Here is a 13,758-nt window from a genome sequence, read left to right on the forward strand (position 1 = left end):
TCATTTTAACGCCACAAATTTTGTTAACGCATTAACTTGTGATTTTTAGGTTGTAGCTGCTCAGTTTTAAAGCTAGAGTGAAGATACTGGTATTATATGAAAGTAAAAAAACCTAAGGAATCCATTGGTATGGGCACAAGGTAAATAACGCTCCAAAATTACGCTACATTTTTAGGAAAAACTGGTTTTGGCCATTTTCCCTTGACCTCTGACCTCCAGATATGTGAATGTAAATGGGTTCTATGGGTCTCCCCTTTACAGACATGCCCACTTCATGATAATCACATGCAGTTTGGGGCAAGTCATAGTCAAGTCAGCACACTGACACACTGACAGCTGTTGTTGCCTGTTGGGCTGCAGTTTGCCATGTTATGATTTGAGCATATTCTTTATGCTAAATGCAGTACCTGTGAGGGTTTCTGGACAATATTTGTCATTGTTTTGTGTTGTTAATTGATTTCCAATAATAAATATATCCATATATTTGCATAAAGCAGCACATTTGTCCACTCCCATGTTGATAAGAGTATTAAATACTTGACAAATCTCCCTTTAATGTACATTTTGAACAGATAAAAAAAATTACAATTAATTTGCGATTAATCGCAATTAACTATGGACAATTATGCGATTAATTGTGATTAAATATTTTAATCGATTGGCATATATATATACACTGTATATATTACAAATAATTTCTCGCCTTCAAATGTGACATAAATGTCATCCAATTAAAGACACATAAGGTTACTCGTTACTGATTAAACTCGGCCTGAAATGGACACCAAAACTGAAACATTTAGAAGTTTCTTAAACCAATATTATGCGTTCATCAGACAATGTCATAAAGATTAGGCGTGAGCTTATCGCGTGAGTGTGCGTCGGGGGGCTTACTGGAGAGACCATCTGGGGCCTAATGAACGCTGCTCCTTGGCCTCTGAGTGCAGGGGCTTTCAAAGCATCTGTACAAGCAGGTTTACTGAGCTGATATATATTAGCTAAAGCTGATTTCTTTACTGGAAAACTGTACTTGAGGAGCTTTAGGATGAGGCTGATTGTGTGTGTGTGTTGCAGGGGGTTGGATCTCAACAAGCTGCTGCACATTTCTTCTCAAATGCAGCCTACACCTCAACCGGCGGAGCAGATATATCAGGAGAAAGCACACAGTGAGTTCTCTCTCTCTCCACACACAAACAGCGAGTGCTCAGGCCGTCATGCTCACACACATAAACGTGTACACGACTCCCACCCACATCGCAACAAGTCACTGAGGAACAGGATGTGAAAACCTCCTGCACTGGCCCCTCGGCAACCTGTAACTCTGCGCGTATGCGTACGGGCATGTGAGCTACAAATACGACCAACATTTCGGAATTGTTTCACGATACCAAAATGTGCTTAAAACGATGTTGAATTTGAATATTCAGTTATCTTAGTGATTTGAATGGCAGTAAAGGAACAGTGACGTGAAACTCAGCATCAACATGAGCAGAAACGGGAGTTATTGTTGGTAAAATTGCCAGGGCTGTCAAAGTTAACGCGTTAACGCAAATTCGTTTTAACGCCACTAATTTCTTTAACGCATTAATACAACATGCGATTTTTAGGTTGTTAACGGGCTCAGTTTTAAAGCTAAAGTGAAGATAGGCTGTCGCGAAGGAGGTTAAATAACGCTACGAACTTACGTTAAATTTAGGCGAGGAAAAACAATCATGGCCATTTTCAAAGGGGTTCCTTGACCTCTGACCTCAAGATCAGTGAATGTAAATGTGTTCAATGGGTACCCACGAGTCTCCCCATTACAGACATGCCCACTTTATGATAATCACATGCAGTTTGGGGCAAGTCATAGTCAAGTCAGCACACTGACACACTGACAGCTGTTGTTGCCTGTTGGGCTGCAGTTTGCCATGTTATGATTTGAGCATATTGTTTTATGCTAAATGCAGTACCTGTGAGGGTTTCTGGACTATATTTGTCATTGTTTTGTGTTGTTGATTGATTTCCAATAATAAATATATACATACATTTGCATAAAGCAGCATATTTGTCCACTCCCATGTTGATAAGAGTATTAAATACTTGACAAATCTCCCTTTAAGGTATATTTTGAACAGATAAAAATATGCGATTAATTTACTGTTAACTACTTTAATCGATGGACAGCCCTAAAAGTGACCCACTGTGATAAAAAGACGATCTGCGACTGCTTTCATTTTGTCCGAGAAAAAAGAAAAACAGAACTTCACATGAAAGTTGAATTTCAAGATTCTTATAATTTATTGCAGTTTGCACACAATTTAAAAATGTCAACAACAGCACACCAAAAAATTACAAAACTAAACACAATTAGAATTTACTCCCCTTGAGAAAAAAAAAATAAAAATCAACCCAACTATGATTGTCAAAGCTAAAAATGACTAAATCTGAAAAAGGAAAAGAAAAAGCAAAGAAAATGTTTAATCTCAAGAGGGAGCAAATATATCTGAATCAAAATCTGCTTGTTTTTTTTTTCCCAGACAGTGATTGTCCTTTTTCAAAAACAGACTCAGTCACTTCACGCCCCCCCCGCCCACCCATCACCCCCACCCTCCCCCGTCTGCCTTTCCATAAACTGTCTATGACATTTGAACAATTTATTTTTATACCTTGCTTTAAAAAAAATCCCTCCCCCCCCTTTTGTTTTCAAGTAAGCACAGCAAAAGATGGAGATGTTTCGTCGGGGTGGTTACTTCACAGCGTCTTGAGCGGCTCCCACAACTCCACCCCACGCTCACACTTTCAAAATAAAATAAAATATAACAGCCCGGACTACAGCAGTTTAAGGCGGTCAAGTACAACCAGAGGAACAGAACAAAAAAAAACAGCAGTAATGATGAAAACAACAGCAGGATGGAGTGAGCCCATATGCAGAGACGCTGCCAGTGAAGAAATAACGTTTTGAGGAGGAAAAAAAAAAATCAGACGATGCGGTGCAAACTGCCGCAATGTCACCCACACTGTCGCCTTGGCAAAGCCTGTAGGTGCCACCAGATGACAGGGCAACACATACAACCACCCCACCCACCACATGCACATCAATGGGGGCGTGCACACACACACACATACACACACATCTGAGTGAGGGATGTGGAGCGTTCACTTTTTAGTATCTCTGTGTCAAATGTTTTTGGATTGTATAAACGCTTTGACCATTATTTTGAAATTCTAACAAAAAAAATATTTGAGATACAGACGTTTAAAAAAAAATTATTAAACTGATGTAGCCCCCAACCCAAACATTCACATACAAAAAAAAATTAGTTTTCCAATCACATAATCAAAATATAATAAGACATCATTTTCTGATAAATTCCATGAATTTATACATGAGTTAATTTCCCAATGCTCTACAGTATCAGATACTTCCGTAGCGTCAGAAATGTTTTTGTTTTTTTAATAATAAAGGCATCTTTTCAGCAAAAAATGTCATGTCTTTTAGCTTAAAAAGGTGCATTCAGGCATGCCAATTGTCTCCCATCGATCTCAACGTAAGGATTATGCTTTAAGAGGAAAACACGCACAGATAACAGACGTCTTCACATTCGCGCCTCTGCGTCTAATCTGGGATATCGTACTGAATCAGCCTCCGCTCAGCTCGTGACAAACATATCTGACCCTTCAACTTTCAGCAGGACAGCTCAGTTTCAGCCTTTTTTTTTTCTCTCTCTCTCTCTCTCGCTCTCCCCATTATTCTTCACATTTGAGCCACATAACTGCACTCGACAGACCTGAAGTAAGTGCCCAATGAGCAGAAATAATTAAGAAATGGTTTTACCACGTCTAGAGCTGGAGAGGACGGAGACATGAGAGGTGGAGAACAAACATACAGCAGTGGAGGAATTGAAACGCCTGAGGAGGAGCAGAAGGAGGAGGAGGAAGTGCTGGGTGGACGTAGATCTTCAGTAGGTTAAATTGACTGGTAATAATAACCAAGCCACACGCTCATAAACACACGCACAAACACACACACACACACACACACACACACACACACACGCACACGCAGCAGAGAGATCAGTGCATATACACACAGGCTTAAAATGCTTCATCGTATCGCTTCAACATCCGACGGAAACACATTCGGTAACATTCTTCTAGGAGCCCAGCGACAGACCTACGATGAGTAGAAAATAAATCCAACTTTTCACTGTCAAAATGTTCAAACATCTCCCCTCCCTCCCCCCCACACCCCGATGCAAAAACCACAACTTAAAGGTTTAAGACAAAATCAAATGTTCATGCATTTTTTTCCCCATAGTCGTGAGAATAATATTCAGTTTTTCAACAGACTGCACCCTGGAGTAGTATTCACAAAGAAAAGAAAAGGAAAGCCTGTTGTCAAATATTTGATCAATTACAATGTGTACAGTAATACAGCAAATTCACATTTTTTATTTTAAAATATACAGGTTTGGACGTCATGCAACAACAGCAGGTCCATTACAAAAAAAGTAACAAAATAATAATAATAATAATAATAATAATAATAATAATCATTAATTTAAAAACAAAAAAAATGCAACGGATTTAAGTTCTAAAACTATAGCAGAACAATATACAACAACCTTAAATTAAATACCTTTTCAACAAGAGATGTTTTTAAAGACTGCCAGCTAGATTTAAGAAAAAAATTCTATTCATAACAATAATAATTATTATAATAATTTGTTTCATTTTTAGAAAATACTTCAAATTGATTGGAAGTGAAAAAAGGAGGCTGTGCATTGCATGAGTGCCATCAGTTAGTCTGTCAGTCAGTCAGCTTTACCCTGAACACACAACGCCAAAGAGCTTAACAGGAGAAGCAGCGGGGAGCGCTTCGCCAACGACACCTCTATGCCAGTAGAAAATCAAATTAATACACACAAAACACACTCATACACACTCACGCACGTCAGGTGAAATTTTTTGCCAGAGTAGTGCAGTATCGCACACACGCACACACACACACACTTCTTCAAACTGTGTGTGTATGTGTGTGTGTGGTGATCACAGTACCCGTTTAGTGTATTGTAATGCTTTTTTTTCACTTCAGTGTGTTCGACCTGAACTCCTGCAGTGGTGTTTGCTGTCTGTGGGACTGGGACCGATACGCTGGCCAGCGTCGGAGTGTTGTGTCTGAGATGAAGCACAAACGGGAGTGAAAACTCTTCGAGAAGGCGAGACATTCTCACTGGGACCCATGTCCTTAGACGCAATAAAAACCACCAAACGGAACCAAATAAAAATAAGAGTTCAGAATAAAATAGAATAAAACAAAATTACCCCAAACAGCAACAACAAAAAAAACTCAGTAGTAACATTTTCATGTGCTATTAAAGTGCAATTGAATGAGATTTTGCGACACACAAGAACACGACTCACTTGAACCCCAAATATCAAACTTTTTTCCACCTCCCTTTCGCCTCCCCATGCCTCTCTGCCCTTCTTCCGCTCTCCGCTCTCTTTCCCTTTATCAAACCCAGCAGTCTGTTTCTACTTCCACAGTTCCTGGGAGCTGTCCTCGATCGCCCAATCCCTGACATTGGGCAGCGCCAGCGGTTCGCTCTTAACTGACAGCGAGTTGACAAGTTCGCAATGGAACTTGCGGATGTGTCGGTAGAGGTCCCCGGACTGCGTGAAGCGCCGCTCGCACCACTTGCAAGCGTGCGGCTTCTCGCGCGTGTGCACCACTGCGTGGCGGCTGAGGTTGTGTGAGTATTGGAAGCTCTTGCCGCAGGTGGTGCAGGTGTAGGGTTTCTCACCGGAGTGTGTCCGCTCGTGGCGCTTCAGCGTGTACATGCAGGAGAAGGTCTTGCTGCAGATGGTGCAGGTGGGCACGTTGACATCTCCGGCGGGCTTGGAGCGGATGCCCTCCTGCTCCCTGAAGTGGGAGCTGAGGTGGAGCTGGAGGATGTGCGGGGAGGGGAATACCTTGTTACACAGCGGGCACATGAAGATCTGGGTGTGTTGAGCTGACAGCATGTTGGAGACGTAGGGCAGCAGGGCGCTATCCATGCTGGCCACCTCGGCCTGGGCGCGCTCATTTTCACTCGCCAGTATGTCCTCGTCGTCTGCCGTGGCCGAGGGCTTCTCGTCCCGCTCCAGCTCCGAGGCCAGGGAGGCCTCTCGCAGAGCGGACAGGTGCGCTTCCAGGCCGAGCCTCCGCTGGGCCGACAGGGGCCCCCCGACCCCGTGGTGGCTCAGGCCCCCGTTGGTGCTGGCAATCGTCGCCTTGGTGATGCCGCTGTGCTCCATGTCGTAGTCCCCACCTCCCAGTTCCTCTTCCTCGTCTGAAGCCACGCCCCTCTCCACCTTCACCCTCACAGCCAACGGGCTTTGGAGGCTGTCTGGTGTAGCTGCCCCGCTGAAATAGGACTGGTGGTGGTTACTGTGGTTGCTACCGGCAATCGGCTTGACCGACAGGTCCAGGACGCAGTCGACCACATCATTGGAGACCCTCCTGCCCCTGTGCCCTCCACGAGAGCTCACGGAGCGGTGGGACCTTTGCGAGAGGGTTCCAGTGGAGCTGGTGGGGCTGCCGGCCGGAGAGAGCAGCTTCCCTCCCTCCGCCAGCCCTTCCCCACCCTGCATCTCTGCCTCGCCGTGCCCTGGGCTGGTCGTAGCCATGGCTGGCGTCCCTGGCCTGTCTGCAGACGGCAGCCTCAGCCACAGCGGTCCTGCCTCGGCCTTCCCCTCCTCCTCTTCATCACTGTGCAGCAAGTCGGCTGTCGCAGGCCGGCCTGTAGAACCGTCTGATAGACTGTCGGCCTTATCGGAACAGCTGGACCCACCGTCCTCTTCTCTGCGCGTGCTGTCCGCCTCCGCCGTGCCCTTCTGCTTCAAACGTTTCTTACACACCTTGACAATGTCATACATGTGCAAGTAGCTGGCCGCTGCCAGCACATCCTCTACAGGAAGGTCCTGGAGCTGCAGCTTGCCCTCATACATGAACTCCAGGAGCAGGGAAAAGGCCGGGGCTGTGACAATGTCGTTGTTGAGGTGCACCACGTCTCTCTTGTCCAGCTGGTCCTTGTAGAAGAGGTGAAAGTACATGCTGCAAGAGGCCAGCACGGCGCGGTGGGCCCGGAACTGGGCATCGCCCACCAGCACCGTGGAGTCACACAGGAAGCCCTGGTGCCGCTGCTCGCTCAGACACTGGAGTAAATGTCTGCTGTGGTCTGGGAACTCCATCTTGCCGTCCTCATAACCTGCACAGAGACACAGAGGCAAAGTTAGATACATCTGATTAAGATCTGTGAAATTTACACCTAATGTAGGTTTTTAAAGATTTTTTGCAAGTTTTCAATTGGGTTGTTGTTAAATAAAATATTTGCTTATTTTCAGGGTTCAATATTTGCTCAGTGAAGGTAAATACACGAAGAGAAAAAAGGAACAATGAAATGTAGAAAAGCAAAACCTACTAAAGAGAATTTAAATTAAAAAAAACCCGACAAAATAGAGATTTTAAAAAGAAGCAAGAAAACCAACTACATTTAATTTTTTAAATGAAATATGGGATAAGATAAAAATCAAGTTAAATGTAGAGATCATGACACTGTTCATATAATCACTTAGGTTTTTGTGTTAACATTTAATTAAAATTATCTTAAATGAGGCCAATTAAAAAAACAACAACAGAGATACGCAAGAAAGAGGAGACAAATGCCAGAAACACATATGGTATGTGATGCTGAAAACTAACTACAGAGGAGAGGACGAGCGAGCAAAAAGAAACGCATCAGGAGAAGATAGTCGAAACAGGAAGACAGAAGCAAAAAGAGAAACGCTTTCAAAGTAAATTAAAATACGACAAAATTCGCAACGTAACGAGCAGCAAAGATACCACATATATTTTAAATATCTTTATATATTTGATGTATATTATGTTTGCACAGCCATGATTTTTTTTTTACTCACAATCACAACATCAACAGAAATATTTCTGCTCAAATTCAGAAATACCACGCAGGTAGCTGCAAAGTCATGCACACGCTTGTTCGTACAACGATGCCAAATATTGATGTTATTTCAATAATTATTTATCCGCAATAAATAAAAAGAAAAGGGAAAAAGAAGAAAAACTGATGCTAATTACAATTCAAAATTATAATTAATCACTAATTCTGTTTTTACCCCTAGACAGACTTAATGTGAGGATAACCAGCAGCGACAGATTCTTCTCCTCTGTCTCTCCGCTCTCTCCCTCTCTCTCTGTATCTCTCTAACTCCTCTGCCTGCACTCCTGGATTGTCGCTGCTCCTACGCTGGTTATTTTTATTAACCCACTTTGGCCTGGCCTGGCACAGCCCTTTTAGGTAACCGGCTTTCAGCTGCTCCTCACGTACACACACACACACACACACACACACACACACACACACACACACTTAGTACCAGCCTACCTACCAACCACCTCCACAGGCTAAGTCGAGCAGGAAAACTGGCCAATTGAAATAGCACCGATGAAAACAAAACAGCTTGTCCCTCGTTTAACCTGCGAGCGCCGGCTTTAGGTGTGTGAGATTAGACGAGGGGAGCAAAAAAGAGACGAGAAGAAGAAGATGAAGGCGAGAAAACTTGCTGCTCTTCAGGTGTCCTTAAAACAGTCGAATTTCTCTAGTTGATAAAATAAATGAACAACTAAATCTCGGACGACGGAATGACGGGACCGAAATCTGTAAAATCATTAAGTCCCACCTGTTAACGAAGTCGATTTGTCCTGCCTGAGAAAATACATCGGTCCCGCTCTGCGCTGTGTTAACCAAAGCAGTTAAATCACCTCATTTGAATGAAGCTAAACCAAGAATGTCACCGCGTGTGTGAGACTGTGTGTCGTGTGTATGTGTGTGTGTGCTCGCCCTCCGGCTTGTTCAGACTGCTTTTAATGAGGGGGCTTACGGGGACAAGGGTGTACCACCTCCCACCTCCAACCCCCCCACAACCTCCCTCCTCTGTCCAGCCAAACCCCTCTGCCACCTCCTCCTTCCACACCGCCCGTCACTCACACACTCCTTCCCATCTGAATCTTACAAGTAAAACCCCGCACATCCGCCCCATAGTAGAAACTGCCCTCTTCCTCAACCCCCCCACCACCACCAACACCACCACCCAGAAGAGAAGATTTACAATACAATCACTGTAAGTGCCCTGCTCGTCACAGCATCAATCCTAATCCTTAAAGATGGCTAAAAATAAAGACGGCAGTGGCGGCGGTGGGGAGGGAGCCGTCAGCGGAGGCTCAGGAGGGCAGCAGCCCGTCACCCAGGCCCGCCCGGGCCCGGCCAGTTAGCTCAGGCAGGGGTCTGAGGGAGACACACACAGAGGGGCAGGGAGGGAGAGGGTGAGGGAGAGGCTGGGACGGCCGGGGAGGGAGGCTTACCCACATCTGATCCAGCTGACGGGGGCCATATGGCAGCTGCTAGCCAGATAAAGAGATTAAGACTAGGAGGGAGTGCGATTACAGCTGTCTAGCCAATTCAGGCAGCTCAAATCTGCAACTTCTAAATTAGTCTCCTCTACTCCAGCCGACAGGAGGGGAAGAAGACAGCACATGCTTTCAAGTAATTTTAAAGAGAGTTTAACTGAAACGGAAAAAAAACAAAAACGGATTCAATGATTAGGATTAAACAGCAGCTTCTTTTATTTTTTGCTTAACATTTTTTGTTCTTTTAACAACTAAAAATAATTTTTTCTTTGCTCAAATTTAACTTATTTTAAAAATGACTAAATTATTATTATTTTTTTTTAATTAAAACATCAAAAAAGCATTACTTTTAATTATGATTTCACTTCTTTACTATTATAATAAATTACCTGGAGGAAAAAAGAGCTTTGATTTAAAATAATGTTTTCTCAATTGCAACTTTGTTTCCAGTTAATGAGTGAACAAAATGCCTGACAACACAAATAGGAAACAAAATGCAAAAACAGTAGCTGAGTTTTAAATGCGGCTCTCTAGACTACCAACTAAAAAACACAGCGGAGAGTTCCCGGACTGCAATTACACCTCAGACAGGCAGCAGCAACACGAGTTTACTACTCACCAGCAGCTTCACACACAGCGCTCACACTGGTTTGACACACCGGAGATCCCCACAACAAAACAAAATAACTCCTCCACTACCCCAGACTCTCCTCCTCTACTCACTCTGCCTCTCACACACACTCACACACACACACAAACACACACACAGGCACACACAAAACGATACCTGCAGCAGTATGCATCAACTTGATTAACTCCACTGTAGCAGAATAGCTGGGCTCTCTGGCTGGGAATGGCTGTGTATCTCCCTCTCTCTTTCTCTCTCTCTCTTTCTTTCTTTCTCTTCGTCGCTTGCTCTCTCTCTGAATCAATGAGTGGGTAGAAGAGGAGAGAAGAAGAAGAAGAAGAGGGAGGCAGGCAAAAAAAAAAAACACGCTGTTCAAACTGCGAGGGACAGATGCAAAGTGGAGGAGATGTTGGAGGGGGAACGAGATACCACCTCCCTCCTCCTCCTCCTCCTCCTCCTAACTGGCGCTGATCGGCAGCCACAAACACATACACAGCGTGCACACACACACACACACAGCACTAACTCTCCCAGGCTGCCGCTGAGACTCACAATAAAGGACTGGGGAGGGGTGGAGGGATGGAGGAGGAGGAGGAGGAGGAGGAGGAGGAGGAGGTGGGGTGGATGGCAGCCTGTCAGCTGCTCTGACATCATCCTCAGATGGAGATGCTACCTCCAGCTGTGCTCTTTCTACAGCCATATGCTGCCTCCTCTACACTCCTGCCACCAGACTCCTCTTTCATTCTACCAACACCAACACCACGCAACTTTGTCTCTCTTTCTCCCCCCTTTTTCTCTCTCTCTGGGAAAAAAAACATGGGTTTACAAAATGCAGTGGGATGCTGATTTGTTTTTTTGGGAAACAGAAGAGTTTACATGAAACCACAACTGCCCAAAAAACTATCAAATCCACCAGGGAAATGGAAAGTTTGCAGCATATACACACAGAGGTTCTGAGTACAAACTTTTTGAAATAATCTAATTCTTAAATACTCCTCCGTCTTTCTGCCCATGTCTCCTTCCAATAACCATAAACAAAGGCCAACACAGCACATTTGCAACTGACAGACGCACGCAGCTGATATTGTTTTCCACTTCTTTACGGTTCAGCGCCGCTGCCTCGTCTTGTATTCATTCATTCACTCATCCACTCATTCATTCACTCATCCATCCATCCATCCATCCATCCATCTATCTACCCCCCCCCCCCCCTGCTCGGACCTTTCGGACAACCGACAGGAACCAAAATGAAATGAGGAAACAATGAGAACAAGTCCTAAAGAAAGAACATAATGAGTGCAAATCCGAAACAAAAGCTTATACGAGCCTTTAATAAGCCGGAGAGAAACCTATTACCACAGCAGCCTGATTTCGCTTTCGCTTTAGTGAAAGTGTGCACGTTAGGAGCGTGTGAATGTCCAGACATTTAATAGATGCGAGGATAATTTCTATTTCATTTTGTGCCCAACAAATAATCCAGTTTAAAAGACACACAGCCTATTATCACATTATTGTCTCCTACACAATTAAAAAAAGACACATCTGTACGCACATAAATGTCGAGATAAATAATAAGCATATTACTGTTATTTGTTTTTTTTATAATATAAGAGCGATGAGCAACTTGTGAAACATTTAGAAGTTAATTACAAACATTTCTGGATAATAAAAGTCAACTTTTCCTTCAAGTTTTCCAATAAAAGGACAGTTTATAACCAAAAAGTAAAAGACTTTAAATAGCTTTATCTTTGTAAACATGTGGTGGACTCTAACTTCTACCATCTTTAATGAGCTTATATATAAAAAAATCATCTCAGCTTTCAAAGTGTGAGACATTAAATGAACTTTCATTAACTTCACCACTGAGTGAGTCTCAGTTATCATCTTTAATTAAGAAAGAGTCGCTGCACAACAACTGGATCCTGTTGTTACTCTGACACATGTTACCATCGTGACAGCGCTGTAGTCAACACATGGACACGCACAAGTCAACAATATCATCTATAAATTAGTTATAAATGACACTAATAACACCGTCAACTTGGTTTTAAAGCAGCCAACACATTGCCACCGACGACACGGCCGGTTTGAGAGCTTTGTAAATTAGTACATTTGCATAAAAAGTCAGAGTAATGTGAGTCAGGCTGTGAGGATGTGGTCGGAAAAAACTTACAAAAACACATTTCTTAGCAGAAGACACAACAAACAGAGGGAGACAGACAGAGACGGACAGAGAGACACATTGACCCACGCAGCTAGCTGTGGAGCTATAGAGCCCGGTGGAGGCTAACTAAAGTAAAGCGGAGAGGCTCCGGTATACAGAGGTCTATTTACAGTAGTTGGTGAAGGCCCCGGTGCTATGACAACAGCTGCTGGAACAGCGAGCAGGCACAGCTAACATGGGAACTATTAGTGCGAGGAGGCAACACAGTAATGCTAAGGAAGGTTTAGCTACTTTTTCCCCTCCGTTAACCCTCCACCCAGCCTCTCTCTGGCTCTCTCTGAGCCTCCTCTAGTCCGACTCACAGCACTTACAGACAACACGGTCCAACGTCTTCCTCCGTCAGGTCCTCCTCTTCTTCCTTCAGGAGACACAAACTAGATCGACTTTGGACTAATTTCCATAAGAGGCTGCTGCCGAGGCGAGCCGAGCCGAGCCGAGCCGAGCAGGCGGAGGGACGGAGGACGGAGGAGGGAGTGACGGGGAGTCGAGCACTCTGCGGCGGACAGATGTTTCCGAGCTGTTGCTGCTCAACTCGGGGCTGGAACAAGGAGAGAGCGAGTTGACTGGCACGGCAAGGAAACCAATGGAGCCGGCGAGGAGCAAAGTGAAGGCAAATTGGAAGCAGACGAGAGGGAGGGCTGTGTCTTCTTCTTCTCTCGTCGGCGTAGGTTGACACCAGCAGGCAACAACAGCAGCAGCAGCACACACAGTGAGGAGGCAGAGGCGAAGAAGAAGAAGAAGCTGCTGGGCCAAACCAACTGGTTCTGCGAGTCAGTCAGTGAGGCGGACTACTGCTGGCGCAGCGGAGAGCGGAGAGAGAGTGGAGAGCAGCGCGGTGCGCTCTGGGTAGTGTAGTCATGCTGGAGCGGGGGGGGGGGGGGGGGTGGTGGTGGTGGTGGTGGTGGAGGAGGAGCTGATGTGAGCAGGTGCACCACCTTGACAAAAAAAACTGATGGTTATAATGCTCAACATTGCATTGTTGAACTAATAACAGCTTTTAGTTGTTCGACTATGTGCAAAGTATGAGGTGTTAATCTATAATTAATAATAATCTACATAATTCCAGATCTAAAAAAAACATGGTTGATTTACTGTTTGCAGCTGTGGAAAGTAACTAAGTACATTTACTACTTAAGTACAATTTTGACATATACTTATATTTTATGAGTTTTTCCATTTTCTGCTACTTTATACATCTACTCCGCTACATATCAGAGGGAAATATTGTACTTTTTACTCCACTACATTCATTTGACAGTTGCAGTTTGTTTTTTTTTACATAAAAAGCACATGATATGCTTGTATGATATGATGCAATACTATACTACAAATCTACCCAGTAGTATACAAAATATTGTCTCCAAGTTGAGGAGCTACAACACTAAAATGCTTTTTCATGCATGTGTTAGTGATAAAAACAGAATAATATAATATTCTATAATAATATGCATCCTTTTT

At 44.1% G+C, this 13,758-nt stretch overlaps 1 protein-coding gene across 8 annotated transcripts; it reads right to left on the reverse strand.

The window, feature by feature from the left end:
• Positions 1-2,256: 2,256 nt before the first annotated feature.
• Positions 2,257-13,427, reverse strand: zbtb18 (zinc finger and BTB domain containing 18). 8 transcript variants are annotated; one of them, XM_037782604.1, is made up of 3 exons: positions 12,612-13,427; positions 10,236-10,371; positions 2,257-7,232 (listed from the first exon to the last, which is right to left on the reverse strand). In XM_037782604.1, exons 2-3 carry the CDS (start codon positions 10,249-10,251, stop codon positions 5,518-5,520), a joined length of 1,731 nt encoding a protein of 576 aa, XP_037638532.1. In that variant the 5' UTR covers positions 10,252-10,371; positions 12,612-13,427; the 3' UTR covers positions 2,257-5,517. The 8 variants fall into 8 exon arrangements, with proteins under 8 accessions (XP_037638532.1, XP_037638534.1, XP_037638531.1 ...); XM_037782606.1 differs by lacking the exon at positions 10,236-10,371; XM_037782603.1 differs by lacking the exon at positions 12,612-13,427 and having other exon boundaries at positions 10,236-10,591.
• Positions 13,428-13,758: the final 331 nt, after the last annotated feature.

Source organism: Sebastes umbrosus, chromosome 10 (genome assembly GCF_015220745.1).
Source record: "Sebastes umbrosus isolate fSebUmb1 chromosome 10, fSebUmb1.pri, whole genome shotgun sequence".
Taxonomy (NCBI): Eukaryota; Metazoa; Chordata; class Actinopteri; order Perciformes; family Sebastidae; genus Sebastes; species Sebastes umbrosus.